The following is a 27,953-nucleotide window of genomic DNA, read 5'->3' on the forward strand; positions in this document are numbered from 1 at the left end:
GCCGTAGCCGCCTGTACCACCAAACTCTCAGGGGTGGGGTGCCTAGACAAGTAGCAGGGGTCGCTACTGGCTGGACGGTATTTTCACGACAAAGACTTGCCCACTGCCGGGAGACTCTCCGGAGCAGTCGAAGCCTCTGCCACCCTTCTCTGCAGACCCATATGAAAAGGCAAAACCGGGTCAGTGGGTGGACCGAGATCAAGGATGTCTGTGAGATCATCCTGAACGAACTCCCCTGGGGGAGCTGACCAACCCAAGTACTCGGTAACCTGAGACATAAGGTGCCGATATGAAGAATCGGCATGAGTGCCAGGCTCCGGCCGACAAAACTCCACCTCCGGAGAGGTGTCCAGTCCACTGGCATCATGCAGCGACTGCCTCAGGTAATCAAACTGGCTATGGGCCGAGATAAGGTCATCTGGAACCGTAACTGGAACCAGGCCACCATCAGAGCCTTCATCACCCTCCGAAATGTACTCCAGGCGGGGAGAGGAAGACCTCTGTGGACCAAAGCAGTGTCGGACCTTAGCCATAGCCTTTCTAGGGGCAAACCCCGTGCCACGGGGCCCCTCCGACACACCGCCTCGAAAGGCGTCGAGGGCGCCGAACGAGTCAGCGCCGAGAGAAAAGGCGTCGAGGGCGCCGAACGAGTCGGCACCGGCGCCGACAGAAAAGACATCGACGTCAGCTGCAGCGCCGCCAGCATCGGCAGCATCCGACAGTCCTCGAAGCCAGAGCTCCGAGCGTGTCTCTCGACAACCTAGGCGCCGACGACCCCCTCAGAGGCGGAGCCTCAAGAGAAATCGTCGACGACCTTGGCGCCACAGGCGTCGATGTCTTCTTCGAAGACGGCACAGGATCACACGGTCTCGAGCACGTCGAGGACCGGGACCTGGCACGGGCATGGCGAGAACGGCTACCCTTGTCCGACCGGGACATCTCCCGCGAGCCGTGCCGACCACTCGAGCCCGAAGGCGTACGAGCGGTGTCTCTGGACCGGTGCTGACCGACCCCATTCGGAGGCGGGGACGGACCAGTGCCCTGCGATTCCAAAATCGCTAGCACCTGCTTCCCGAAGGAAGCCCATTTCTCCTGTGTCGCTTGCATGGAGGGATAAGCGACCCGCCGACGGGCAGAGTCCTCGGAAGAGGACGGGAAGGCGACCTATGTCGGCGCTTCCTGGAATGCCTCAAAGAGGCAGAGGAGTGGTGAGACCGACTCCTGGAAGGAGACCCACCGGACTCAGACGATGACGTGGAGAGTCGCCCCTCGAGTCATCCGTCGAAAGCCCCGCAGACCTCAACTTCCGGGACTTAGACACCCAGCCTACCGACAGCTTCTTCTTGCTTTCCCGCAAGGCCTTTGCCATGAGCGACTGGCAGTCGACAGTTGTCCGTATCGTGGGCCTCCCCGAGGCACCAGAGGCAGGCGTCGTACAAGTCCGTGACCGACATCTTGGAACCACAGTCCCCGCAGTTCTTGAAGCCCGGACGCAGGGTTGAAGACGAAGAAGACATCGCCACGAACAGGTCTTCACAACAAACAGAACAGGTTCAACGAACCGAGAATTGAAAACAGCAAACTCCAACGAGTCGAGGCGTACCGAGATTCACGAAGCGAACACGTTCGCGGAAAAAACGGAACTGAGGCTATGGGCGTCATGCGTCCTACTTATCACATCGGGTGACGTCGGCCGTCGGAGGAGGAGGTCGTCCTCGGGGACGGCACATCGACGTCATCGACGCAGGACGCAGACACCAAAGATTTTCCGAAGCAGCACAGCTGTGGACATTACCTGTCAGATAAGGAACACGTCGGAGGACCCAATCCCCTCGAAGTAGAAAATACTTTGAGACACAGAAAAGCTTTCCTAGCTCGAATAAAGTCCATCCCTAAGATGTTGTGGGTCCTTGTGCCCCTAGGGAAGAATCCTTAACCCAGTTTCCACCACCAAAGGTCAGTTAAGATGAGTTTAGGGACAACAATTTCACACCCAATGTAACCCTATGGGAGGATTGGTAGTGTGAGGGCGGCGGAGAAACAGGTATGCATCAATGTAATCCTGGCATTGGAATGGGTCTGAATTCTAGCAAAGCAGGAGCCTGTCTTTGGGCTGAGAGATGTCGGGTCCACGGGCAGGACCGTCCCCGTCAAGGATATTGGAAACAGGAGTCAGGCGGATCAGAGGTGCCGATGAGAGGCGGAGGAGTTCTGAGAACCAGAAATGTATCACCCAGTCTAGGACCCCTAGGATCAGTTTGTAGCACTCATCTGAAAGCGTTCAAGACCCTGGCGATCAGTGGAATAGAGGGAATGTGTAGAGAAACTTGTTCACTCATGGAAACGTGCAGTCATCTGTAACGCTCACCTGACTCCCACGGAGGCGCTGCCCTGGTTCGCGCTGCTGTGACCTCTTCTAAGGTGATGCGCAGGGTTCGGAAGACGGACTGGACCGGGCCCCCAAATCTGGTTTGTCTGGCTCGCAGAAGTATCCTTCTGTAGGCGAAAATTGGAGATTAACTGTCTGCGGGGTAATGCAATCAGCATCCCACGTTCCCCTCTCACCCTCCTCGAAACCCTTCTGTGATTCCTCGTAGCGTCTCACCTTAGGGTCAGGAAGGACGAGCTCTCCATCCTGCTTCTGATGCAGGGGCGCGTTGGTATCCAGTTACTTCACTGGATTTTCGGATTGGTGAGAACCAAACTTGCTTGGCTTCCAGGTAAGTTTTTTGATAAGAGGTTCCCCTTGTGTCCATGCATTAATGTACTAATGCTAGTGTCTTTTTCCCCATAGGGGCCGGGGTACGGAATGCCGGGGAACAGGCACCGACCCGAGATGAGAGGTGAAATCCTTGTAGAAATCAGGTAAGTCTTTAATGAGCGTTTTTTGGTAATGTCTTTTCATTCGCTCATTAACGCTGATGTCTCTTTTTCCCCTTAGGGGCCGGGGTCCGGAAATGCCAGGATGCGGGGCGGACCCGAAATGAAGAGGGAATGAATCAACAGGTAAGTCTTAACATGGAGATTTAGCTTTCCTTATCCCATCTCTCTCTCACCTTTTGTTCTGGTCTTTTTCTCCCTAGGTGCTGGGGCGTGACTGCGAATCCGGATGATCGCTGCTGAACATGGAGGCGCCCTGTAAAGGTGAGTGGAATGCAGCGCTGCAGTGATCGACGCGATGAGCTTTTAAATAAAAGTCTTCCTTTTCAGGCTTGTCGGCGAGATGTCTCCGGGATGCGGATTTAGCAGGTAAGGACTTTTCCTTCTTCTGTTCTCTTCTTCTCTTCCTTTGCAGGTGATCCAGGATGCTGGCAGGCGTGGCAGAAGTCAGGATGCAGGAGCAGACACGGTGAGTGTCCAGCTGCTAGATGCAGAACAACGCGAAGCACGTGTGGCTGTTCGGGTGGGGTTTAAATAGCCTTGGAAGAAGTTCCAGGTATGTATCCTTCCTCCAATCAGGTATTATCCTTCCCCGACCACGCCCGGATGGTAAATTAGTCCCACAGGTAAAGTAGTTCCTTTCAGGCCTCAAGAAGGTCGGGATCCTGCAGCATGGTCTGCATCAGTTAAGTGCACCCAAGCACTTCCATAATGAGCCTGGCGCCTATGACGCCAGGACTGATGTCTTTTACGAGCCTGGCGTCATAGGCCCCAGGACACTGTCCAAAGGGCCCCTAGATGGGGTTGCTGGGTCCTTCCTTGGGGACTGGATGTCCGCTTTCGGGGACGCAGGGCTTGAACCGGCTCCCCGGGAGCGGGCATCATGACATCATCATCCACCAGGCTTCCGGCTTGGGAAAACCAGCTGGCAATGCTCTGCACTTGGCATTCTACCTAGTGGCAAAGAGTTCCATCTCCGTAACATCCCATGTCTGAAAGAGGAGATGGTTTGAGTTACTTACCTGCAACTATTGTTTTTCAGCATGGGTCTGGCATGGATTCACATGCTCATGATTATTATCCGTCAGGATGGGAACCCTCGGTAAAAGAAAAACCACTTTCTAACTGTATTTCTCCTCTAAACCAATCACTGTCCTCTGGGTCGTACTGCCCCCATCCAATGACAGTCCTCTCCCATCTCCCAAGCCCCGCCTCTGTCAGCCACCTTCAGATTTGGTAAACACAAAGTGGAAGTATGACCAAGAAAAGCTGCAGAAAGGCCATAAGGAGTCTTGGCATGTGAATCCATGCCAGACCCATGCTGGAGAACAATATTTACAGGTAAGTAACTTAAACCTTCTCCAGCATGGGGTCTGGCATGGATTTACATGCTCAGGATTAACAAAGCAGTACACATTGCACAACTACGGGAGGTGGCAAGGCTCAACAGAAGCAATTAACACTTACCCTGGAACAGACTCACCTCAAGCGAACAAGTTGCTTAGCACTGCCTGGCCGACTCTAGACTCCTCCCTGGACTACCTGTTAAATATTAGATGGGGGCCCCCGTTCCTCTTCAGGTACATTTTGACAGATGGGAAAGCCCCCCCTTGTGTCTAGTCCCGTCCCTTTTGATAGGCTGTTGATATGAATTTTAATAAAAAAATGTTGATTTCAAAATGGTAGTATGTATTTTTATAGGAAGTTTGATATGTTTTGATGTGAAAAGGATCTCATTTACATCAGTTTGATATAAAGTTTATATTAAAATGGTTTTAATATGGGAGAACATGTGCGCGCTGTCGCTTGGTCGAGGGCATAGTGCATTGTGAGGAGTTAGCCACCGAGTGTGAGGTGTTGGGGACAATTTGATGATACGGGAGTGGTTTGTGGCCTTGATGGTATGACGTCATGATGTTATATAAATCTGGCCTTTGAATAATTTTATATAAACTTTATATTCTTTCTATTTACAATTTTTTTTTAAATGTGCTGTCAAAAAAATCTGGTTTGATATCCCCAAAAATGTATATAAAATGGTAAAAAATGTGATCAACATTTTTTCTATAACATTTTTGATAATTTTTATTTATATCTAAATTAATACAAATTTAAAAAAAATCAATATTGTTTTGATAAGCCTTTGAATAATGTTATATAAAGTTTATATTTTTATATAAAGCTGGAATACATTTGATAAGCTAGCAAATATATCACCACATACTCCGGATAAGAGAATCGCAAAGACATCCATCATATATTTGTTAAATCTTGGTATCCCATCTGCATCCAAGCAAGAACCACCTTTAACACCAATAATTAACCACTTTAAGTACCTTGTATCTGTGATCAATTCACACCGCCACAAACCTAGCAGCGCATCCATTAACTTAAGTAGAAACTCTCAATAGCAACCTAAACCATCTCCCTTGCCCCCGATAATTATATCAACCTCAGAGCTCCTGAAAGAACAAATAAGCATGAATGCATGTAGACAGCCTCATCAAGTGAGGCACCCAACAACACCACTGTACAGCCCCCAACAACATGTTCAAGTTAATAACTTGTACCAAACCTTTCGATACGCATGCCCATGAATGAAAATATGCAGAACTGAAAGATTTTTCAGCAGCAGTCTGAAAAACACCTACTCAAATTATTTTCTTTAAACTGATACAGCCAACAGTACACTAGAATAAGAGGTTGCAAGGATCCACTAAAGCTTATGAGGTCCTTAGGAACCCAACCACCCAGGGCAAACTTCAATAATCATATTTCCTCAAATTTAGCATACCAGCCTTCAACATGCCATCTTCCACCCTACATATCCAGCAGCAGAGCCCCCACTAATTTTGTGTCCACAACAGACCACCTACCCCATCATACCACCAAATTACAAGGACCCATTTTTGCAGGATGAATCATCAGTATTCAAAGGAGCACCACATATAGGGACCCTAGAGCAACATAAAACCTACATGTTCCAACTCACAGAGAAACTCTCGCACAGACAATGGGTACTTTTGAATCTGCACTCCAGTGAGGATTCACACTCCACGCAGGCTTCCTCTACTGTCTTCCCCCCCACACTCCCCAACTCCCACTTACTCATTTACAGAATGTAGTAACAAGAGGCCACCCTGAATGGGCACATGTAAATTTGGAATAACCCAGTTACATCTCATCTTTGCACATTTTACTTTTTAGATTGTCAATTCCATTTTCATACATCATGGGGAAAGTAAAGGTTTCTGGGCCAGATCATTGGCACATGCATCTGCATCCATTACAGCTAGAATGTTTTCAATCCTTCTGTGCTCTAGAGCAATGGCAATTCAAGCCTCCTTTTACCACATCAGAACTATTCCAGTTAATTTCAATGGTGTTCACAAAACCCCAGTCGTTTTGAATTTCTCTCCACTAACCCAAATCTTATAATGGTTCAAATCCCCACAGCCCTTCTCGTCAATTCAGACCAAGGCACATACTTCTGTGCAGTTTAGAAGAATGGTCTTTGTCTTGTACACTGAAATCCCAATACACTCTTCAGTCTGTGCTTCTTTTCTAAACAAATAGCACATCAATTTCACTGACAATATGTTAAGTAGGACTTACTATATGTTCACATACATTTGTATGTATTAATTACCATTTCAACATAGCAGCACTCATGCTATGAAATTGCTTTTAAAGTTAAACAACCAAATACAAATATTAAAAGGGGTTGACCTACAGAAAAACTATATTGAAGATGAAAATTGCAGCATTCCTCATTCACTGAATATTGATCTATATACTTACTTCATTATGTGATGCAATCTTGGGTCCGTGAATTGTGTTGTTCTATTGTTGTGATCTACAAAATAAATACGTCCAGACACGGTGCTTCGAACTTCCCAACCTGGTGGTAGAGGTCCCAAGTCATCACAATTCACACTGTTAAGGTCTCTGTTACAAATGAACACAATTATTAATCACAAATATTAAAATTTACATTACAGCAGAATCTGAGAAAGAAGAAAACTACAAGAGTTTAATTTGAGGGCAATTTGGTAATTAGAGGGCGTGATCAGGTTGTAACTTTATTCAAATTATATCTTATGTAGTTTAACTACTGACCTTTGCATGCACTTAGCGATTTAGGCCCTGTATAGGGGAGGTGTGACGTGGGGTTGACAGTGCGTCAACAGGTGAGAATGGTTGCTTTTTCTAAGGTGGTGATGCAAGGCAGATAAACCATGGCAGGTTTTTGTCTGGTTGCTTGATGCCCATAGGAATCTGCAGATAACTGGGCATTAGCCTACCCATTTGGCTTGCTGGCAAAGTGTTTAGAAAAGTGTAAAGGAGAAGAGTTGTGTGTAAAATGTGCGTAAGAGAACTGGTTATATTTTAAGGGCAGCATGGCACAAAGCAGATGCTAGTGGAGAGCCACATGAATATCTTGGGATACAAGGTGGAGCTTTTGTCATGGAATGTTGCAAACATTGCAGGCATCAGATAACGTCACAAATATTGCATGCATTTGTAAATATTTCTTTGAAGTCAATGAACAAATTACTTACCCCAGGTAATGTTTTTTCGACTGGATGTTCCTCCTATGTATTTCCTCAGCTTTGATGTACTCTGATCACCTGGTTGCAGCTCGAAAACCTCTCTCAGCATAGGACGCTGTGCATAGACGTCGACCTTGTATTATAGTGTAATAATTGGTTATTTATAATGCACTTTATACCCAGAGGTTGATACGTGCGGACCCGGGGGATCGATCCTGTGTTGCTCTACGTCGTCTATCTTCCAAGGTGAGCATGTTGCCCCCGAGCTATCCTCCAGAGGGCCTCCGTCCTAGAGTACGACGTTGGTATATATGACACACTGTGCCAGTTGCCTCAGTTCGTGTTTTTCCTCTCTCAAGCACAGTAATCTTTGGATCTATATGATCACTGCGCCCCGTAACTTCGACGGGCGAAAATGCTGACACCAGTCACGGCGCGGCACAGTGATCGGGGTGCTTCGGTGGGGGCCTGACGCCACGGTCGGTTCAATCTTGCTTGGAGGACGCCTTGCCGCCTTGGCCTCCCTGGCGACGACAGCAGTATTCACCCGACTTGCCTCATCCTCCGTAGGCTTCCTGCGAAGAGGAGCGGGCCGCTTGGCGGTACGTCGAGGAGCCACCAACGAAGACCTTGGGGGCACCCTGCTTGCCTGCAGAGCTCCGAAAGGACGGCCTTCGTTGCTGGAGAACTTCCAGGGCAATGTTAGTTGCCACTGTAATGGTGTGGTCCAACGCTTTCTTCTTGGCCGCCGCTGAGACGACCGAGTCAGGGTTCGGTTGCGCCCTAAGGCACAAAGGTGTCGTGTTGGGGACCCGGTACTACTTCTTGTACCGATCCCTCTTGGCAGGCGTCATAGACGGGTTCTTGAGAAGGGTGAGACCCTCGTCCCAGATGTCATCCAGCAGAGGCACGGCGAGGACCGTCTTCCTCTTGGCCTCGTGCCGTTGGTAAAGGAAACCTTCCTTCTCTTCGGGGCAGAGCTGAAAAAGCTCAGATGCCCTGGCGATCATAGCGTGGAAAGACCCAATCTCGTCAGGCGGGGAAGCCCGGGCTGGAGGCGATGGGAGCTCCGTCCCGTCGTCGCCGCCATCATCATCCGTACCTGGTGGTCGTGGTCGTTTCCGTTTCATCCCCAGGTACAGGGGACGAAGGCAAAGGCTGAGCAGGCCGCGAGGGCTGAAAAGGCGGGGCTGGATGGTCAGTCTTCTTTTGTTTGGCGGACTTCCCTACGGGCCTGGCTTTGGCTCCTCTGTCGGTGGTAGGGGCAATCTCGTCCTTATCTCTGAACATAAGGATTGTATTGCCAACAAAATGGCCGCCGAGTTGTCCTGCGGCTCCGGAAGCGACGGGCGCAACGGTTGACTACGAACCTCGCCGGCGCTGCCGGCGCTCTCGTCGCCCCCTTCGTCGGGATCCCTCCTGTGGGACCGGGCCTCTTCGACGCCCTCGTCGAGGCCCTCCAAGACTTCAACCAGTTCCTCTTTGGAGGTTGTGTCCGTGTCCACAATGGCCACCGGCTCGCCTCCCCCCCCTTTTTCCGCTGGGGTCTTCACAGGGTCTTCTCGATGGGCCTGAAAGAGGCTTCCCTCCACAGTGGCTGGGAAACTCTGGGCCACGAGGTCGCCTCCACTGGTGTAGCCTCCTCAGGCTGCACCAGGGCCGTTGCGACTTCCTCGATAGAGGCCTTGGCTGGGTGAATCAAGGCCTTTGCCACCTTCTGCGGCCCTCACCTTGGGGGGAGGGTCACCGCCTCGGTCCCCCTTGGCTGGATCCTTGGAGATGGACCAGGGCCTCTCCAGAAGCTTTGTCGGGTTCTCGGCCTTCCTCTTCCCTGAGCCAGAGCGTTGGCTCGTGGTTGATGGCGCTGGAGAGGATGCGCCCTGCCTGGCAGCTGAGGAGCCCGACCGTTCGGCGCTCCCGGTGCCCGTCGACTCGCAGTGCTTTGCCTTCTGTTGGGCCCCCGTCGCTGGAGCACCCTCACAGGACTTAGAAGACCGCTCAGACTTCATCTTCTCACATGACGGGCTCTTTCCTTCCAGCCAGTTGGGGAGACGAAGGTGTCGGTCCCTGATGGTCTGTTCCGACATGTTCCCGCAAAACGCACAGTCCTTCTCCACGTGCGTTTTGTCCTCATGAAGGCAGTAGAGACATTTCGAGTGCTCGTCCTCGAACACATTCTGCAGCTGGCATCCAGGGCAAACCCTGAACAGATTTCCGGGCGTCGAGCTTCCTTTGTCCTGGGCCATGTCCGGATAGGCCGCAGAAACTTCTAGAATTCAAGAAGCGTAACTCGACAAAAACTTCACCCTCGAGGGGCGTAGAAAATCTGAAAAGGGGCCCCGTTGATCGGATGTAGACACGGTGGAGCTTGAGGCTCTATTTGACTGAAAAATGAGAATCTCTTTGAAAAAGCGCGAAAACGCAGCAAAAGCTTGAGAGCTAAACATGAGGACTCCCAACACTTGAGCGTGCGGTAAAAATCTGAGGATGGCTGCCAGAGGCGGGGCTTAGGGAGAGGGCAGTCATTAGCTGGGGGCAGTATGACCCAGAGACCAGTGATTGGTTACTACTAAGAAAGACAGATCAGAAACGAAACCGATACTGATTTTTTATTTACCGAGGATTCCCGGCCTGACGACGGGGAATATTCATGAGCATGTGAATCCATGCCAGACCCCATGCTGGAGAAATTCCTTTATTTCTACACCAGCTGCAAAATGTGTTCCAGTGGACAGCAGTATAGAGATTTTGTTTCTGGCCTCCTGGCCAAAATGAACACATCCATGACGTCTTCTGGCAGGTCCCAATTTCTGTAACTCAACCTCTCAAACCATGCATGGAAATAGAGGGTCCTGATTTCTGGGTGAACAATGCGCCCTCCCTCTTGCAAAAGGAGATCTTCCCTTTGGAATGGACGTATTGGAGGGCAGATGGACATTTCCTTAAGGGTCAGGTACAATGCCCTCCTGGCCCAATCCAGAGCAATCAGAAGCTTGGATTTCCGAAACGTCCTCCACCTCCTAAGAATATGAGGAATGACGGGGATCGGTGGGAACACATACATGCGCGGAAATTCCCAGGAGCAGAACAGGTAGCACTTTCTGTTGACACTGGATGTGAACAGATCCATTTGAGGGGTTCCCCAAAGGGTGAGGATCTCTTGAAGGACTATCTGAGCTAGCGCCCACTCGTGGGAGTAAGTGATCTGCCTGCTCAGAGCATCTGCCGCTGCGTTTTCCTCCCTGGCCAGATGAACTGCCGGCAGAGATGCCTTCCTGCAGTGCCCAAAACCATAGCAGCATCGCCTCTCTGCACAGTGGTAGTGACCCGTAAATGGTGATGAATGGCCACTGTGTTGTAGTCATTATTAAAACACTCTTTCCCCGTACAGACAGCAGCAAGGCTATCAGCTCTAGTCTGATTGCCCTCCGCTCTAAAAGGTCAACATGCAGTTGGGATTGACAGAGACCAGCATCCGCTGATCGTCAAACCGTTGGTGGGACCTCTCCAACTGGAGAGCGAGGCGTCTGTAACCACTGCAATCTCCGGCCATAGTTGCCAAAACACATTCTCATTGACGGCACACCACAGGAGATCCTGCACGAACCTGCTTGGTATCCGTACCAGATCCATCATCCTATGTTATGCTCATCTGGCTCCCACACGGGTGTCGGGCGGAAATGGACAGCCTCGGTCTCCACCAACGTGATGCGTAGTGCAGAGATGACTGATTGGACTGGACCACCTAGCTTCGTCTGCTTGACCCGTAGAAGTAGTCTCCTAAAGGCAGAGAAAGGGAATTAGCCACCCGTGGATTTGAGTAATAGCCCCTCACTGCGTCCCCATTCATCACCTCTGATATTCTCTTTCACAAAGCTCACCTTATAGTTTTGAATGATGAGCTCTCCATCCTGCAAGGAACGCAGGGGCGCATCGATGGCCAGTTACTTCACTGGCTTCAGGATATTGGAAGACTTCTAGACAATCTTGGCTCCAAAACTCCAGGCGAAGGGCCGTAAGTATATAGTTCTAAAGAGTTCAAAAATGTCCGAATAATCACTCTTGTCCAATTCCTTTGCTTATCTTGCAGCTTAGTCCCAAATGAAGATAGTTCTGTGGCAGCTGAAAGCGTTCTGGTAAGAGTCTGTGCTATCCCACACTGTCCGTTAAATGATGCCAAAGTTTAACTCGCTGCCATCTCTTTTCTTACAGGTGCGGCGTAAGAATATTTGGCGTGCTGGTGAATTATACCTACGGTGGTAAAATCAGGTAAGTATTTGGTGGCAATAGATTGTCCTCATTTGTTTCCCCTCGGCTCACCTTGTTTTCTTGTCCCCCTTAGGTGCTGGAATGCGGCAACTTAATGATGGAGACAGCGCCGGATCGTAGAGATGCTGCGAGGAACGGTGAGTATGGCGCGGCGCTGCTGCTGGCGATGCGCCGTGTTTAAAATAAAGTCTTTTTCTCGTTCAAAGATGCGATGAATCCGGAATCAGGTAATAAACCCAATAATGTTCTTGTTCAAACCTTTCTTATTCTTTCCCTTCTTTCTAGGCGCTCTGGACTCGAGGCGGGCGTGGCACGAGGCTGGATGCTGACTGCAGGCACAGTGAGCGTTATGCTGCTGGATGCAGAATAACGCGAAGCGTGTGCTGCCCTTCAGGGCGTGGTTTAAATAGCCTCCAAAGTAGTCCCAGGTGAGTATTCCTCCACAACCACACCCGAGTATCAAAAATAGTCCCTAGGTAAAGTAGTCCCTTCCAAGCATCACATGGGCTTGGATCTCTTGCAGCATGGTCTGCATCAGGTAAGTTAACATATGAGCCTTTTGCGCCTATGGCGCCAGGACTGTTCCCCCATATGAGCCTGGCGCCATAGACGCCAGGGCTGTACCCATGTAGCCCCTAACAAGGGTTGCCGGGCTTTCTCTGGCTAACATGATGCCTGCTTCCGGGTTGCTGGACTTGGTCTGGATGCCGGGGGGTAGGCATCATGACATCCTACTGGAGAACTGTGACTACTGAGTCTTGAGGGACTTCATTCTCGGGCGTGCCTCTGGCACCAGAAAACTGCAGGATGCCATGAGACCGAGCAAGCCTCTGAAAATGGAATATTTAGTGCATTCAGAAATGTGCTCACCATCTGCGAGGAGTACAGCCCTCACCTTGGGTGTCAAACCTTTTCCTGAGGAAGAGTCCAGGACTGCTCCAATGAAATGCAGCTCTGGGAAGGTGTCATGTGCAAGTTGAGGGAGCCCAGCCTGTGGAGGGAGCCCAGCCTGTGGAGGGAGCCACATGAACAGGCTCTGATCAGCCAATCGTCTAGGTGGGGGTAGATGTGAATCCCCTCCACCCCCCCGGTAGATTCGCTGCCACCACAACCACCACCACCACCATAAGCTTGAAGACGCTAGGGGTGAATGTTAGCGCGAATGGCAGTACCCGAAACCGATAGCGAGAACTGCCAATAGCGAATCTGAGGTATTTTCTGTGCTTGAGATGAATTAGTAAGTGAAAATAAGCATACTGAAGATCCAATGACACCATCCAATCCTGGAGCTGAAGGGCCTGTAAGATCTGCAAAAGAGCGACCACCTTGAACTTGTCCTTTCTAAGGTACTTGTTCAAGCATCTCAAGTCCAAGATGGGTCGCAACCCTCCGTTCTTTTTTGGGATCAGAAAATAAGGAGCGTGCCAGGTTTTATTTACTTATTTCCACTACAGGTACCTGTTTGATTGCACCCTTCCTCAACAGTCTCAGAACTTCCTGTAGGAGGAGCGAATCTGGTACTTTTAAAGGACTGGCCTCGTGGGGGAACAGTTTGGTGTTTTCAGAAAAGGGAGGCAGTAACCATGGACAAAAGTTTGCAGAGCCCAAGCATCTGTTGTAGTGCTTGGCCATTACTTGAGATGCTGAGTTAACCTGCCTCCTACCACAGACAAATACTTTAATTCTTCATATCAGTTTTGGGGCACCGGTCGGTGCAGAAGGCAAGGGAGCGGATTCTGTAACAGCTCCAATGCCCGTACCACCGACTGCCTTGTGGTCATCTTCTCTGTCCCCTTTGCCAAACCTGACCTCTTGCTCTCCCAACAGAGGAATAGTACAGAAATGAACGGTTTCTCCGTCCCTGGTTAGAAGAGCGAGTCAATTGACTGTTGGGGCTGCCTAATGGCAAGACTCGGATTTTGCAGCTGCCTTATGTTAGGCAGAATTGCATGCAGTACCCTCTGGGACCACTACACACAATTAGGACTACAGGTGTTAGCCAAACCAACCTTTGGTTTTTGGTAGCGAGCCGAGCAGCCAGGCTTATCTCAAGAGGGAATGTGAGCAGTCCAAGTAGTTACACAAAGGACCTTCAATCACAGTCGTTCAGGTAGACATTTATACTCAAGGTTTCTTGGTAAAACACTTATTAATTTATTACACAATCATTTAGAAAACATTTCACTAGTAGAAGACAACTTATTATATTCCAATACAAAACTCTAAGATGAGAAAGCTTGAGCTCCCCTGAAATAGGAGCAAAATGGCAGTTCAGTTAGTTAGAAGTGAGCAAAAGGGACAAAAGTAAGTCGAATAGATCACATATACCTATTAAACAGTGCAAACAGTTTCAGTTCACCAGAGGCCAGGCCAAAGTCAATGGGCTAGTGTTCTGGATAGGAAAGAGCAGTTCTGGTATCAAACGGTAAAGTCTTCGCAAAAGTTCTCAGAAATGGTTTAGGTGAAAAAATCATTTGTGGGGTCACAAGCTGATTAGGCCTGCAAGTTGGGAAAGTTTCACAAACTTTCACCGCAAGAGTGGCGTTCTCTAAATCGGGTTGGTGTAGTACCTTAGTACGAAGAAACAAATGCAGCTGAAGTCGTTGGTTCCTGGCAGTTCCTGCAGGTCTCACTTTTCCTGAGACTCAGTCGTGGGGACAAGAGGGAGGATGTCAGGGAAACTCCTGCACTGCATGGGATCGTCGAAAAAGCAAACAAGATGGAGTCACTTCAGTTCCAGTAGCTGTAGATTCAAGCACACAAGCTGGTATACCTCTCACTGGTTAATCCAAACCAGCCTTGAGAATGGTGTCCAGGTGGCTTACAAGTCGATCGGTCCCACCAACTCAAAGGAAGAAGTCGTCCTTGAAGGGGCTTTTCTGTCGAGATGAACTTGGCAATTCGGACCTGCAGCAGGGATTCACCGGGCAAACGGTCCAGGAGTTGCAGCAGCCGTCCTCTTCCAGCTTTTCTTCGGTTCTTTCGTTCCAGTGGTGAACTCTGATTTCCAGTCCAAGAGACTCAACTTTTAAACAGTTTTCTCCTTTTAATTCCAGTCTACCTGTCACTCACTCACCAGGGTGGCTGTCCTTGCCGGACAGTCAGCCAGCCAGTCATGCCAGAGTGCATTTGGGTCTCCTAGGAGACTAAGCACGGAGTTTCTGGCACCTCCCTCACTTCCTGCCTACCCCAGACACTCAGACGCCAGAGGTGGTCTTCAGTCCTGAAGCCCGCCAAAGGCACACGAACAAAGGGACCAAACCTGGTTTGGCACGCAGAGACAAACACTAGAAGGACCTTTCCAAAAAGAAATGGCAAAAAAAGAAGACCGGATCCTGTTTATACAAAGGGGGGCTTAAGGCGCCATCTTAAACATGGCTCCCGTGATTTTTAGCTACCGGTGTTCACGGTCGGGAAAGATCATGGTAGTTCGTTGTAAAACCACTGCCACCAGCCTTTACAATAGGAAAGGGTAGCATTTGACTGCTACATGAGCATTTAGACAGAGGGGATACTATGTAACCCCTCCAGCACGCCATTGCAAGATGGTGTGTGTGCTGAATTAGGAATTTGGAAAAACTAATAGTCAATTTCACTTTACATTCTCTGGGAAACAGTTTATCCCAGAGAAGGCATTTAAACATTTGGGAAGTCTTAAAGACATCCTGTGTCACTGCACTGAGGATGCTGTGCAACATATATGAAAAGATGATGCCTAAGGAGTTCTCTAAAACCCCATAATCAAAGAACACAAGTGAAAAACACATCAAAATACATGAGTGGGAAAAAAGGCTCACACTCTTTCCAGTTAAAATATCAAGTCCTCAAAAATCCAGCAAGTTGCTGGGGGTCTCTAAGGTGAAGGGAATTAGCACATTTATGAGAATTCTCCCCAACACCTTAGACGACTGCAATTTCTCAAGGCTTTCAGCTACTTTGTTGCAAACAAATAGGAGCCTTCAAATGGCATATCCAACAGCCTGGACTGCACGTCGGAAGCAAACACATAGCAAGGCGAATCGTCCGACTACTGTACCAGCAGCCATAGAATGGCTAATACAGTCTGTCGTGTCCAGACCTGACTAAGGATTGAGACATAGTGTGTCTTCCGTCCTGAATGAGGCTCATAAAACCATCCCTTTCTTCACGATCTGGGATTTGTTCAGATGCAATGGCAATCACCCCCCACAAAGTGTAGGTGAACTTTGCCAATGCACAGGTTGCATTGGCTGCCTTCAGCGCTATAATCGCATCAAGGCTTTTATCTTCCCTGTCCGCATGAACTGTGGGATATGCTGCTCCCTAAGAAGCAGATGTGGCAGCTTGAAGAACAAGTCTTTGTTGACTTGGATGTTTCGAAAGTAACTCCGGATCCATTGATGAAGGTTTATATTTCCATAACCAAAATATCAGTCAAGTCATGATATGGCATTCATACCACGCCTGTACACAAATGTTTCTAGGCGTGACAAGACAAGGCGGGGAAAACAAAGGGAGGTCAAAACAACTATCTTACTAGGCCTTGTGTCATTCAGATCGCACAAGTGCAGGGAAGAAGGAAGGGGAGAAGTGCCAGGGTGGACGGAAGGGAGAAGTGAAGGTAACTCACTATGTGCAGCCAGCGGGTGGATCATTAAGTGCAGAGAGAAGGGATTGTATGGTTGCAGTTACATAACCTCAAGTGCTGGGGCAGCCCGGACGCAGTGCAAGGGCAACTGGACATGCAGGAACCTGGGCCCACAGTTCAGAGGGGAACCAGGTGACCAGTGCGAATGTCAGCAGGGGAGAGGAAGAGAGAAAGTGGAAGCAAAAAGGAAGGTCTTGAGTTGCTTCCAGAACCAGAAGTGGTTCTGCTCAAGTTTGAGCGAGGCAGGGAGGCTGTTCCAGAGGGAGGCCCCAGCCGAGGAGAGCGCGCGAGATCTGCCCCCAACTCTCTGCGTGGAGAAGCTTCTGATCCAAGGAGGTGGATGAGCAGAGCGCTTGAGAAGGAAGATGTTTCGGAAGAGAAAGTTGGATGTAGAGCGGTCCCAGGCCCCAGAAAGCCTTTTGGACGATGCAGAGGGTCTTGAACTTGATCCTCGCAGCCACAGGAGCCAGTGAAGAGATTTCATGGCTGGAGAGATCCAATCCCTGGGATTGAAGCCAAGGACAAGTCTTGCAGTCCTGTTCTGGATAAGTTGTAAAGGTGGACGAGTAGTGGCAGGCAGATCTAGACAGACTGTTGCAGTAGTCCAGCCTAGAGAGGATCAGAGCTCTGGGGGAAGTGAAAAGGAAGAATACCTCTGAGGCGGTGCAGCTGATCGTATGACTTCTTAAAGACGTCAGATGCGAGGAGAGAAGGAGAGGGTGGAGTCAAAGATGACATCAAGGTTCTTGGCCTCACAGGAAGGAGCAGGAAGAGGGCCCTTCATACTCAACAGATGACCTGCCCCAGCCCAGATATTCTTTTACCTTTGCCATCACTGATCTATAAGTAGCATCTGCGTGCCGTGTGCCTTCAGGAGTGCCAAAATGAACCTCTGGAGAAGTATCTAGACCACTGGCATCCTTTAGGGTGTGTACAAGGGCCTTCATTTTAGATTTCTGGGAAATTGGCTCCTCTGGTAACACCAGGGGTACCATGCTCTAAGCCAAAACCAAAATAAGAGCTTTCATCCACCACCACTTTCGCATAAATAGAGACCAGACTTAAAAAAAAAGTCTCTTGTCTAGTGGTTTGAAAACCTTGGACGGTTCCTAAAAGGACATGGAGGGCCTCGACTCCAACAACTTCGACGTTGATAAGGAACAAGTTACTTACCTGTAACTGTTGTTCTCCAGCATGGGTCTGGCATGGATTCACATGCTCTTGAATATTCCCAATCGTTAGGCTTGGAATCCTCGGTAAAGAAAAAATCAGTTTCGTTTCTGAACTGTCCTACTAGCAACCAATCATTGGTCTCTGGGTCATACTGCCCCAGCCAATGACTGCCCTCTACCTAAGCCCCTCCTCTGGCAGCCATCTTCAGATTTGGTAGCACGTAAAGTGGCAGTAGGACCAAGAGAAGAGCCGCAGAGGAGTAGCAGGGGGGGTTTGCATGAGAAATCCCTGGAGAACAGTTACAGGTAAATAACTTGTTCCTTCTCCAGCATGTGGTCTGGCATGGATTCACATGCTCATGAATACAAGAATACATAGCAGTACACACATGCACAACCACAGGAGGTGGCAAGGCTCAACATTAAGCACATCAACAACTCAACATTAAGCATCTCTTACCTCCTCACCAGGCCCACCTTCAGGCTAACAGGTTGCGCAGCACTGCTTGACTGTCTCTGGACTCCTCCCTGGAATCCCGGTCGACGCAGTAGAATCTTGTGAAGGTGTGCGTCGACCTCCACGTAGCAGCCCTGCAGATGTCCAGCAGGGGCACACCAGATAAGAACGCCATGGTAGCAGTGATCTCTCTGGTTGAATGGGCTCTCGGACAGCCGGGCAATGGTCGGTTTGCCAACCGGTGAAATTGCATGATGCAGCCGGAGAGCCATCTGGAAATGGAAGCTTTTGAGAGGGCATTCCCTTGGTTCACAGGTCCAAAATTCACAAACAGCTGTGATGTCTTCTGAAGGTCCTTCGTGCGGTCCACGTAGAACTTCAGGGCTCTAGCCTTATCCAGCGAGTGCAAAGCCCTCTCAGCCGGCGACGGGAAGAAAACATGTAACACCAAGGGCTCGTTGAGATGCAAGTCCGACGACACCTTGGGCATGAAGGAGGGGTGTGTCCTCAGCACCACCCTCGTCTCGTTGAATGTCAGGTATGGAGGTTTACAGGAGAGAGCCTGGATCTCTCCCACTCGTCATGCAGAGGTGATGGCCACAAGAAATGCTGTCTTCCACAACAGGAACTTTAACGGTGCCAAATGCAGAGGCTCGAATGGGGACCATGAGCCTGGTCAGCACCACGTTGAGCTCCCACACCGGGGCTGGAGCCTTCACCGGCGGGAACGATCGGAACAGTCCTTTCATGAACTCCTTCATCAGGCGATGAGACCATAGGGATGACCGCCCCTGAGTTCTGGTGTAGCGGGAGATAGCCGCCAGATGGATCTTGATGGAGGCATGTGCCAGCCCCGCCATAGCGAGCGATAGCAAGTACGGCAGCACTTGAGGGGCCGTAATCCGCAGAGGATTAATCTTCTGTGCGCGGCACCAGACAGAGAACCTCTTCCATTTGTGTCCATAGCACTTAAGAGTCGAGGACACCCTGGCCTTTGCAAGCACCTCCTTGCAGTCCGCCGGGATATCGTATCCTCCAAAATCTAGTGCTGCAGGAGCCAGGCCTGCAGGTTCAGTGACCCCGGTTCGTGGTGGAGGATGGCGCCTCCTCTGGCGAGAAGATCCGCGTCTGTTGGCAGTTTGACTGGGGGGGAGGCTAACATATCCAGAAGGTCCAGGAACCAAATCTGCTTCAGCCACACCGGTGCGACGAGGATCATCCTGTACCGGGACCGTCTGAGTTGACTGATGAGTCGCAGTAGCAACGGTAACGGTGGGAACGCATACAAGAATAGGCAGTCTCAGGGGAATGAGAAGGCATCGCCCAGGCTTCCTGGCTGGAGAAGCCTGCTGGCGAACCTCTGGCACTTGGTCGTTCATCGCCGTCGCGAATAGGTCGATCTGGGGATTGCCCCATCTTCAGAATAGGCTATCCACTTGATCCTGCCGCAGCTCCCACTCGTGGCACGAGCGTATCTCCCCGCTGAGCGAGTTGGCGATGGTGTTCTTTATTCCTGCCAGGTGGAAGGGTACCAGAAACATCCCTTGGGGCGACTGCCCAGTGCCACAGATCCTGCGCTTCCTTGTATAGGGCTGGGCATCTGGTGCCCCGTTTCCAGATGTAGAACATCGTGGTGGTGTTGTCGGTGAAGACCCTCACCACCTTGCCCTTGAGGGACGGAAGTAACGACCTGAGGGCCCCAAACACGGCTCGGAGCTCCAGGACATTGATGTGTAGTGACCTCTCCTCCGGGAGCCAAATGCCTCTTGCGTGGAGATCTCAGGTGTGCGCTCTCCATCCCTCCAGGGAGGCGTCCATCATCAGTTTCCTGATGTGCCATGGTCTGGAAGTCTATACCCGTCGCAAGGTGCGCGCGGGTGCCCCACAACCGGATCGCTTGGCGGAAAGTCTCGTTGAGTGAAATCCTGTCTTCAAAACTGCCAGCCGCTTGCATCCAACAGGCGTTGAGGAACTCTTGCAGTGGTCGCATCCGCAGCCTGCATAGGCGCACAAGGTAGATGCAAAAGGACATCATGCCGAGTAGGGACTTGATGGACCTCGCCCTGGCTGCCTCCATGGTCAAGAGACGTTTACCTTGCCCAGGATGGCCTTCGTCCTTTCCTCCGACGGTGCAGCCAATTGCGCCACTGTGTCGAGTCTGGCTCCCAAGAACAGGGAGACTTGCGACGGTACAAAGTGGGATTTTGCGAAGTTGATAGAGAATCCCAGATCCGTGAGCAGCTGGACAGTCTTCGCTCTGTGATCGACGGCGAGTTCCCTCGACTTTGCTCGGATGAGCCCATCGTCCAGGTAGGGGTAGACGTGGATCCCCTGCAGGCGCAGGCGCAGGCGCAGCCGCGCCGCCACTGATGCCAGTCACTTGGTGAACACCCTGGGCGCCGACTTCAATCCGAAGGGAAGGGCCTTGACCTGATAGTGCCACGCCTGGACCACGAATCGTAGGAATTTGCGGTGTCCCTTTAGAATGGGGATGTGGAAGTAGGCATCCTCCAAGTCCAGTCACGATAGGAAATCGCCTTCCTCCAGCTGTCCCAGCACGCGCTGGAGGGTGACCATCTGGAATTTCTGAGACTTTACGTACTTGTTTAGACAACAAAGGTCCAGGATGGGTCACCAACCACCGGTCTTTCGGACGAGGAAGTACCGCGAGTACACTCCGGAGTCCTGGAGCCTTTTTGGGACGAGTTCTCTGGCTCCTTTTCTTAGCATCGCTCGTACCTCCAGAAGTAGTTGTGGGATGTGATTTTCCTTGCTGGCCACGGGTGGTATGCAGGGACACCTTTTCTGAAATTCCAAGGTGTGCCGGCGGGCCTGGGAGTCCAGCACCCAACTGTCGGGGGAGATGGACTCCCACAGGCTGACGAAATTCGCCAGCGGGCCTCCCACCGGGGTGCTCGGTGGGGGCCCGACGCCACGGCCTGTTCAGTCCTGATTCGTCGCGGCCTTGCCGCCTTGTCTTCCCTAGCGACGATGACGCGATCCTCCTGTTTTGCCGCGTCCTCTGTAGGCTTCCTGCAATGAGGAGCGGGCCGCTTGGCGGTACGACGAGGAATTGCAGCCGAATCCTATGGAGGCACTTTGCTTGACTCCGGAGTTCCGAAAGGACGGCCGTCGTCGTTGAAGAACACCATAGGCCCGAGCCATCTCGGTGTCCGCCTTGATTGCCTGCAGTGACTCATCCACTGTCTTGCCGAACAGGTTGCTTCCGTCGAAAGGCATGTCCAGAACCCTAGTCTGCATGTCCTGGTGGAAGTCGCTGGCCTTAAACCAACCACGCCGGCGAAGGCAAACGCTGTTGCCCATCTGACGAAAGCCTGTGTCAGCGATGTCCGTGGCCACCGTAATGGCGTGGTCCGACGCCACCTCGCCTTCCTGTACGATCTGAAGGGCCTCAGCCCTCTTGTCTGGGAGGAAATCCAGCAGGGGGCGATCTTGAACCACAGCTCCCTGTCGTAGCGTGCCACGATCGCAAGGGCGTTGGCTGCTTTAATATTTGTTGCGGCCGACGAAATGACCCATCGTTCCATGGCGTCCAGCTTCTTCCCCTAACCGTCTGGCGGGGATGTTGAACTTGAAGCAGTCGCCCCGCTGCTTACTTCTTGGCCACTGCAGAGACCACTGAATCTGGTGACGCCTGTGCCCTGAGGCACACAGGGGCGTAATCCGGGACCCGGTACTACTTCTTGTACCGGTCTCTTAGCAGGGGCCGTGGACGGGTTCTTCAGGAGCAACAGCCCCTCGTCCCAGATGTCGTCCAGTAACGGGACTGTGAGAACAGTCTTCCTCTTGGCCTCCCGCTGTTGGTAGAGGAAGCCCTTCTGTTCTTCTGGACAGAGCTGGAAGAGCTCAGATGCCCTGGCGATCATGGAGTGGAAGGAGCCATTTTCGTCCGGGGGGGGGGGGGGGTGGTTGACCCGAGCGGGTGGTGATCGGAGGTCCATTCCGTCACCACAGTCGTCCGTTCCAGTCGTCCCCGTCTCCGTTCCCGTCTCATCCCCCAGTGGAGGGGAAGGAGGTGAAGGCTGAGAAAGTTGTGAAGACTGGACAGGAGGAGGGGGATGGATTCGCCTCTGCTTGCTTGGTGGGCTTCCCGACATTCCAGGCTGCGCTGGATCATCCGCTGGGGGTAATGGCAACCTTGTCCTCATCTCCGTACACAAGGCCTGAATAGCCATCAAGATTGCTCTTTAGTGGTCTTGTGGCATGGGCACCGGTTGCGACGGGGGCAACTGTTGGGGAGTAGGGTCCTCCATCTCCTCCACGGTCCGAGGCTCCTCGTCGGCACCACCGTCGCTTTCTTCGTCCACCTAATCGGGATCCCTCCCGTAGGACCGGGCCTCCTCGAACTTCTTGTCCAGGATCTTTGCGACGCCAGCCAGCTCATCTTCAGAGGTGGTATCTGTATCCATAATGTCTACCGTGCTTCCCCCCCTCCTCTCTCTCTGCCTGGGGTTTCACTGGGGTTTGTTTATTTAATTTATATAGCGCACCAGACCCATGAGTAGCAGGGCGCAGCAAGGATATGCAAAGCTTACACAAGTTACATAATGTACAGTACAGGCAATGTGAGTATAAACAAATACACAAGAGATAAACAGTATAGAGTAATAAAAAGCGTTACACGGAGGAGCGGGATTAATTACAGCTTGACACATAGGGATGTGCAAATTTTACAAAAGATTTACAATCTAGCAGCATAGCATGCTAAAGTACAGAGTTTCACGGGACTAGTTCTCAATCAAGTTGAGGTGGGTGATGAGATTCTTTCTGAAGAAGGAATAGGGAAGGTCCGCTCTTAGTTGATGTGGTAGGGAGTTCCAAAGTTTGGCTGCCTTTACGGGGAACTGTTGCCGCAATCTTGGAGGAGTTAAATCTGGGTACTACCAAGCAATTTGTGTTCATAGTTCTAGACGGTCTACTGGAAATTCTTCTGGATATTCTGTCCATTAGGTACCTTGGAGCGACATTAAGTAGTGCTTTATGCGTCAGATGCGATTTTTAATTGTATTTTGTTGTCGGTAGATAGCCATTTGTGGTGGTGTCTGATTGCAGAGATGTGCACTCTTGTTGATGCCTAGTGCGGCTCTGATGGCATTGTTTTGCAATATTTGGAGTTTTTGGGTAATGGTTTTGTTAGCACTGCTGTAGAGGGCGTAACAGTAGTCTAGTCTTGATAGAATTAATGCTCTTGCCAGTATGAGGCAGCTATCGTTGGAGCCGAAGGGCCTACCTGCTCGGATCAGCTTACATGTGCAGGCTGTGGTAGAGGCCAGAGAGTTTAGTTGTTTGGTAAAGGACATTGTTGCGTCAAGGTAGAAGCCCAATGTTTTGACCTCCTTAGAAACCCCAATATTATTACCATCAATGTTGAAGGAGGCATATTCACGGCCTAATTTGGAGATATTGGAAGGGGAGCCAAGGATTATCAGCTCTGTCTTGTCGTCATGCAGGCATAGTCCGTGGGTGGCCATCCATGCCGGAATGATGATAGATTCTATTCACCAGCGCTAGGTCCCTGCCATGATCCCCAGAAAGTGGGAGGAGAATCTGGGTGTCATCTGCATAGTTAGTGTAGGTGACACCCAGAAGGTCCAGATCATCGAACAATGGCTTAGTGAAAATGTTGTAGAGAGTGGGGGACATGCAGGAACCCTGAGGGACCCCGCACATGGTAGGGGTGGGATCAGCAGCTGCAGATGGTGAAAAAAAACTCTGCTTGTTCTGTCACCCAAGAATGATTCTATCCACTTGACAGCACTTGTGGAGAAGTGGGCTGTTGAATCAAGATGTTTACAGAGGACCTTATGATCGCCAGGTCAAGTGTGGCTGAGAGATCAAGTAGCAACAGTATAGCTGTTTTTCATGATCACTCAGTTCATCGATCTGAGTCTTCAAATCTATAAGTGCCGTTTCTGTCCCATCTAGTGGTCGGAAACCTGGTTGTCGGACCCCCAGGAGATTGTGCTGTTCGAGATATTTTTGTTTCTGCAAGTATGCAATTTTGTCTAAAATTTTAGTAAAAATGGTACCGTAGTGATAGGGCGGTAATTGGTAGCGATAAGTGGGTTTAGGGTTTGCTTAAGGAGAGGGAGCACCCATGATTGTTTGAGATTAGCTGGGACAGTGCTGGAGGCAAAGGAAGCATTAATCAATTTGGAAATGAAAGGGGAGAGGTCTCTTGCAGCCTCTTTTATAATGTGCGCTGGCTAGATATCTCCTTTGCAGTTCGATGGTTTGAGCGATAGGATGGTTTTTTCTACTTCAAGTGTCGTTTTGTTGAAACAAAATGTGGTTTTGGGATCAGGAAAGGTGTTTGCAACTGGTAGAGGGTGGTCCTGAGTAGGTTGAGATAGATTTAGAGAGACTTTCTTGTTTTTTATTTTAGTTTGGAGTGTATCAATTTTGTTGGTTAGTGCTTCTTGTATCTCAGAGCACCAGTTCTTATTTTTGATGCAAATGTCAGGTGGAGAGACAGGGGACTCTAGCTCTTAAGATTGTGAATAATTCTTTCATACTAGAATTAGAGTTAGCTATACGTTCATTGTCGGAATTTCTTTTTGCCTGGCAGATTTCTTTTTTATAGTGTGATGCGGTGGATGCTAGCTTCTTTTTATTCTCATGGGAAGGGCAAAGGCGCCAGCCAGTCTGTTTCGCATTTTCTCTTTAGTAGTCGTAGGTCCTTTAGTTGTGGAGTGAACCACTTGTTGAGATGTAATTTGGCTTTACTAGCTCTCAGTTTGAGGGGGGGCCACTTTGTCCAGGGTGGCGAGCATGATCTTGTTATATTCTTGCACTACAGTGCTTGGGTCCAGGCTGTCTGGCAGAGCATTTAGGGTGGGTAAAATATTAGGGATCACACTGTCCACTGTTCTATTCTTCTTTTATCTAGGTAGACAGGGTGGCGCGACTTGGGGCACTATCAGTTTCTGTCTGGTAGTGGAGAGTGTCAGGGACACGAGGAAATGGTTGGTCCACGATAGGAGAGAAATCGAGGTAATGGTCGCTATACAGTTATGGTCGACTACCCAGTCCAGAGTTCTACCCTTAATGTGAGTGGGAGCGTTCACCTTTTGTAGTAATCCTAATGCATTGAGGGAATTTGCTATTTGCAGGGCCTGTTTGTCCGAGGGATCATTCAGGCCTAGGTTAAAAACACCAAACAGCAGAACTTGGGATGTAGGTTTAAGATTGCTGGCCAATGCAGATCCTCTTCGAAGGTGCCAATAGGCCCAGTGGGTCTGTAAACTACATGCATGGTGAGTGATTGGGATTTCTTGAGTGGTAGCTTGATAGAGAGGGATTTGCATGATTGCAGGTTAGGTGGAGCTTTTAATCTCATAGATAGGCTCTCTCTGGATATGATGGCTATTCCACCATCTCGGTTTTGTCCGACAATGGTGTATCCTTCTGGGATGGCTAATGAAAGTACAGGTCCTGCTGCCTTGTGTAACCATGATTCAGTTATGGCTAGGAAATCTAGGCTGTTTTCAGTGATGAGGTTGGCTATATCTATGGCGTGAGCCACCAGGTACCTTGCGTTGAGGAGAGCTCCTTTGAGTGGTTGAATATCTTCTTTAATTACGGTGGAGGTAGACCTAATGGAGGCCAATGGCTTGGAGCTAGGTGTAGTAATGTGAACATCAGATGTGTGACCAGTAGGTTGGGTAGTGGGCCATTTGGCGCTAGTCGGTGTTGTGCTGTGGTAACAGTAGGTTTTCCTGTTGGAGGGTGGCAGCATTCTAGTGAGAGGCTCGTAGATTTTAGGGAGTCTACTGCGTAATTTGAGATTTCTAGAGTCCGGGGTGCAAGGGGTCGTTGTATGTAATCCTCTGGTATTAAGGTTGGAATAGGCAGGGCTGCTGAGCTTAAGTGCCATGCTAGTAGAGATCAGAGTGAGTGATTTCTTCTCAGCTAGGAAGGTAGCGTTCGGGTAGGCAACTAATCTAGTGAGCAGTTGACGGGTAGTGAGTAGGAGAAGGGTGTATGGTATGCAGTGACCTGGCATATTAATATTGGAGGTAGGGAGTCAGTCTCAGTTAACAGGTTCAACTTTAGCTGAAGGGTCTGTAGCACAGTGTGCACGTACATAGGATGCTCTAGCACAGATCGCAGTAGGCAGAATCGATTATGGCTGAGTTAGCCTGAGACACTGTACGCAAGTGTACAGGGTACTCGAGGTAAATCACAATAGGCAGAGGTTTTCGTTTTAGCTAGGTGGGCCTACGACACTAATCAGGTGCAGAGGATGCTGTAATGTAAATCACAGTAGCAGATTCGACTGACTGGGAGAGCCTGAAAACACAGTATGCATATGTACAGAATACTCTTGGTACATCACAATAGGCGGGGGTTTATCTTTGGATAGGTGGGCCTAAGACACAGTCATGTGCAGAGGGTGCTGTAATGCAAATCACAGTAGGGAGATTCGACTTTGCCTGGGAGAGCCTGAGAACAGTGTGCACATGTACAAAGTACTGTACGGTAATTCACGTAGGCCGGGGTTTAGCTTTGGCTAAGTGGTCTTATGACCCAACATGCAGGTGCACCCCAAACACTAAGGCAGGTCGCAAAGGCGGGATCGTTTTTAGCTGAGGAACCTAATAACACAGTCTGCTAGGTATATATAGTACTTGTAGATAGATCAAGTAGAGGCTGGGCAGTGACAGTGCAGGCTCTAAGAGTCGGGTAGCAACAATTCAGGGGCAGGCTAGTATGATGCCAGCAGCGACGTAAACTAGACGAAGGCAGTAAAGTAATGTAGCATGTTGCATGCCTAGCACGGTTAGAGGTGACAGACAGAAAAAGCTTGTATAGGTAAGCAGGAAAAAATGGGTACCGGGCTCAGGGCTGAGGCGATAGCAACTATGAACACAATAGCGGTTGCATATAATTTGAAGACAGCGTTTTACGGGACTGTTAGGGAGAATTCTCTGTTCAGGCTGAATTTCCTAACCTAGTGAGTCCCCCAGCAGCTTTGCTGGATTTTTGGGGTTTATTTTTTTCTCCTGCCAAGAGCGAGACTCTTTTACCCTCACTCTTGGGCATGATTTGAGGAATGTGTTTCTTTGAATCTAGATGTGTTTAATGGGCTATGGGGTCTTTTACCCCATAGGGCTTCATGTGTTTTGTGATGTGTGTTACACAGCACCCTCAGTGCAGTAACACAAGGGTGTCCATAGTGACCCCCCCAGTATAGACTCCATACCCTGGGACTGACTACTGTCTCCCAGGGCATGTAAAGTCACCATTGACTTTACTAGTCTTAAATTCTGAACAGAACCAGTACAAACCATCATATTGTGGACGTACTGGCTGGGGCAATTCATTTGCCCCAGGGTTTGTTAGTCGAGGGGGCACGTCTCCGTCCCCCCTGATCGAGTTTTGGCTGGTGGCAGTGGATACTACTTTTTATATTCAACCGCAAATATTTTCCTATGGGATTTCCCATTGTTTTAGGCTACTATCTTTATTTAATTATTTACGGTAGCCTCGAGCATACCACCGGTTTATTTAATTAATATTAATTCTCCGGTTGGTATTTTTTGCCAAAACTTGATTCTAAAATGGCGTTTGTGTTCTCTTCTGTGACTCCAACCCAAGTTGAGCCCTTTGTTCCACTTTTTGGCGGGCTTCTCCTACAGAAACCCTCCAAAGTGGTGCCACTCTGTCTGGGGTACTTAGGAGGGGTGGAGGGGGATTTAGGCACCCTGGACTGAGTTGCCTAGGCAACTCGAATCGCACTCCGTCCTGATTGGCCCAAGTGGTGAGCCGGCCGGCTCACCACTTAGCATGTTTGAGTGACAGCTAGGCTGAGTGAATAGGGGTTTTCTGCATAAAAGCAGGGCTTTGGGTACTGGAACTTCAGAAGTCGCCACAGGACCTAAGAATCCGACGAGGGAGAAGCTGAGCCGACCTGCCACGACGACACCACTGGTGGAGCCCTGCTGGACCGTCTCACCACTTTTCCCAACGAC

General features: G+C 50.1%; 1 protein-coding gene across 1 annotated transcript in view; it reads right to left on the reverse strand.

The window, feature by feature from the left end:
* Positions 1–27,953, reverse strand: part of SMURF1 (SMAD specific E3 ubiquitin protein ligase 1) — a 1,020,511-nt gene that overhangs the window by 412,921 nt on the left and 579,637 nt on the right. The window contains exon 9 of the mRNA XM_069645560.1: positions 6,682–6,828. Coding sequence (XP_069501661.1) covers positions 6,682–6,828 — 147 coding nt within the window. The remainder of the gene's footprint in view (positions 1–6,681; positions 6,829–27,953) is intronic.

Source organism: Ambystoma mexicanum, chromosome 2p (assembly GCF_040938575.1).
Source record: "Ambystoma mexicanum isolate Mex_15411 chromosome 2p, UKY_AmexF1_1, whole genome shotgun sequence".
Taxonomy (NCBI): domain Eukaryota; kingdom Metazoa; phylum Chordata; class Amphibia; order Caudata; family Ambystomatidae; genus Ambystoma; species Ambystoma mexicanum.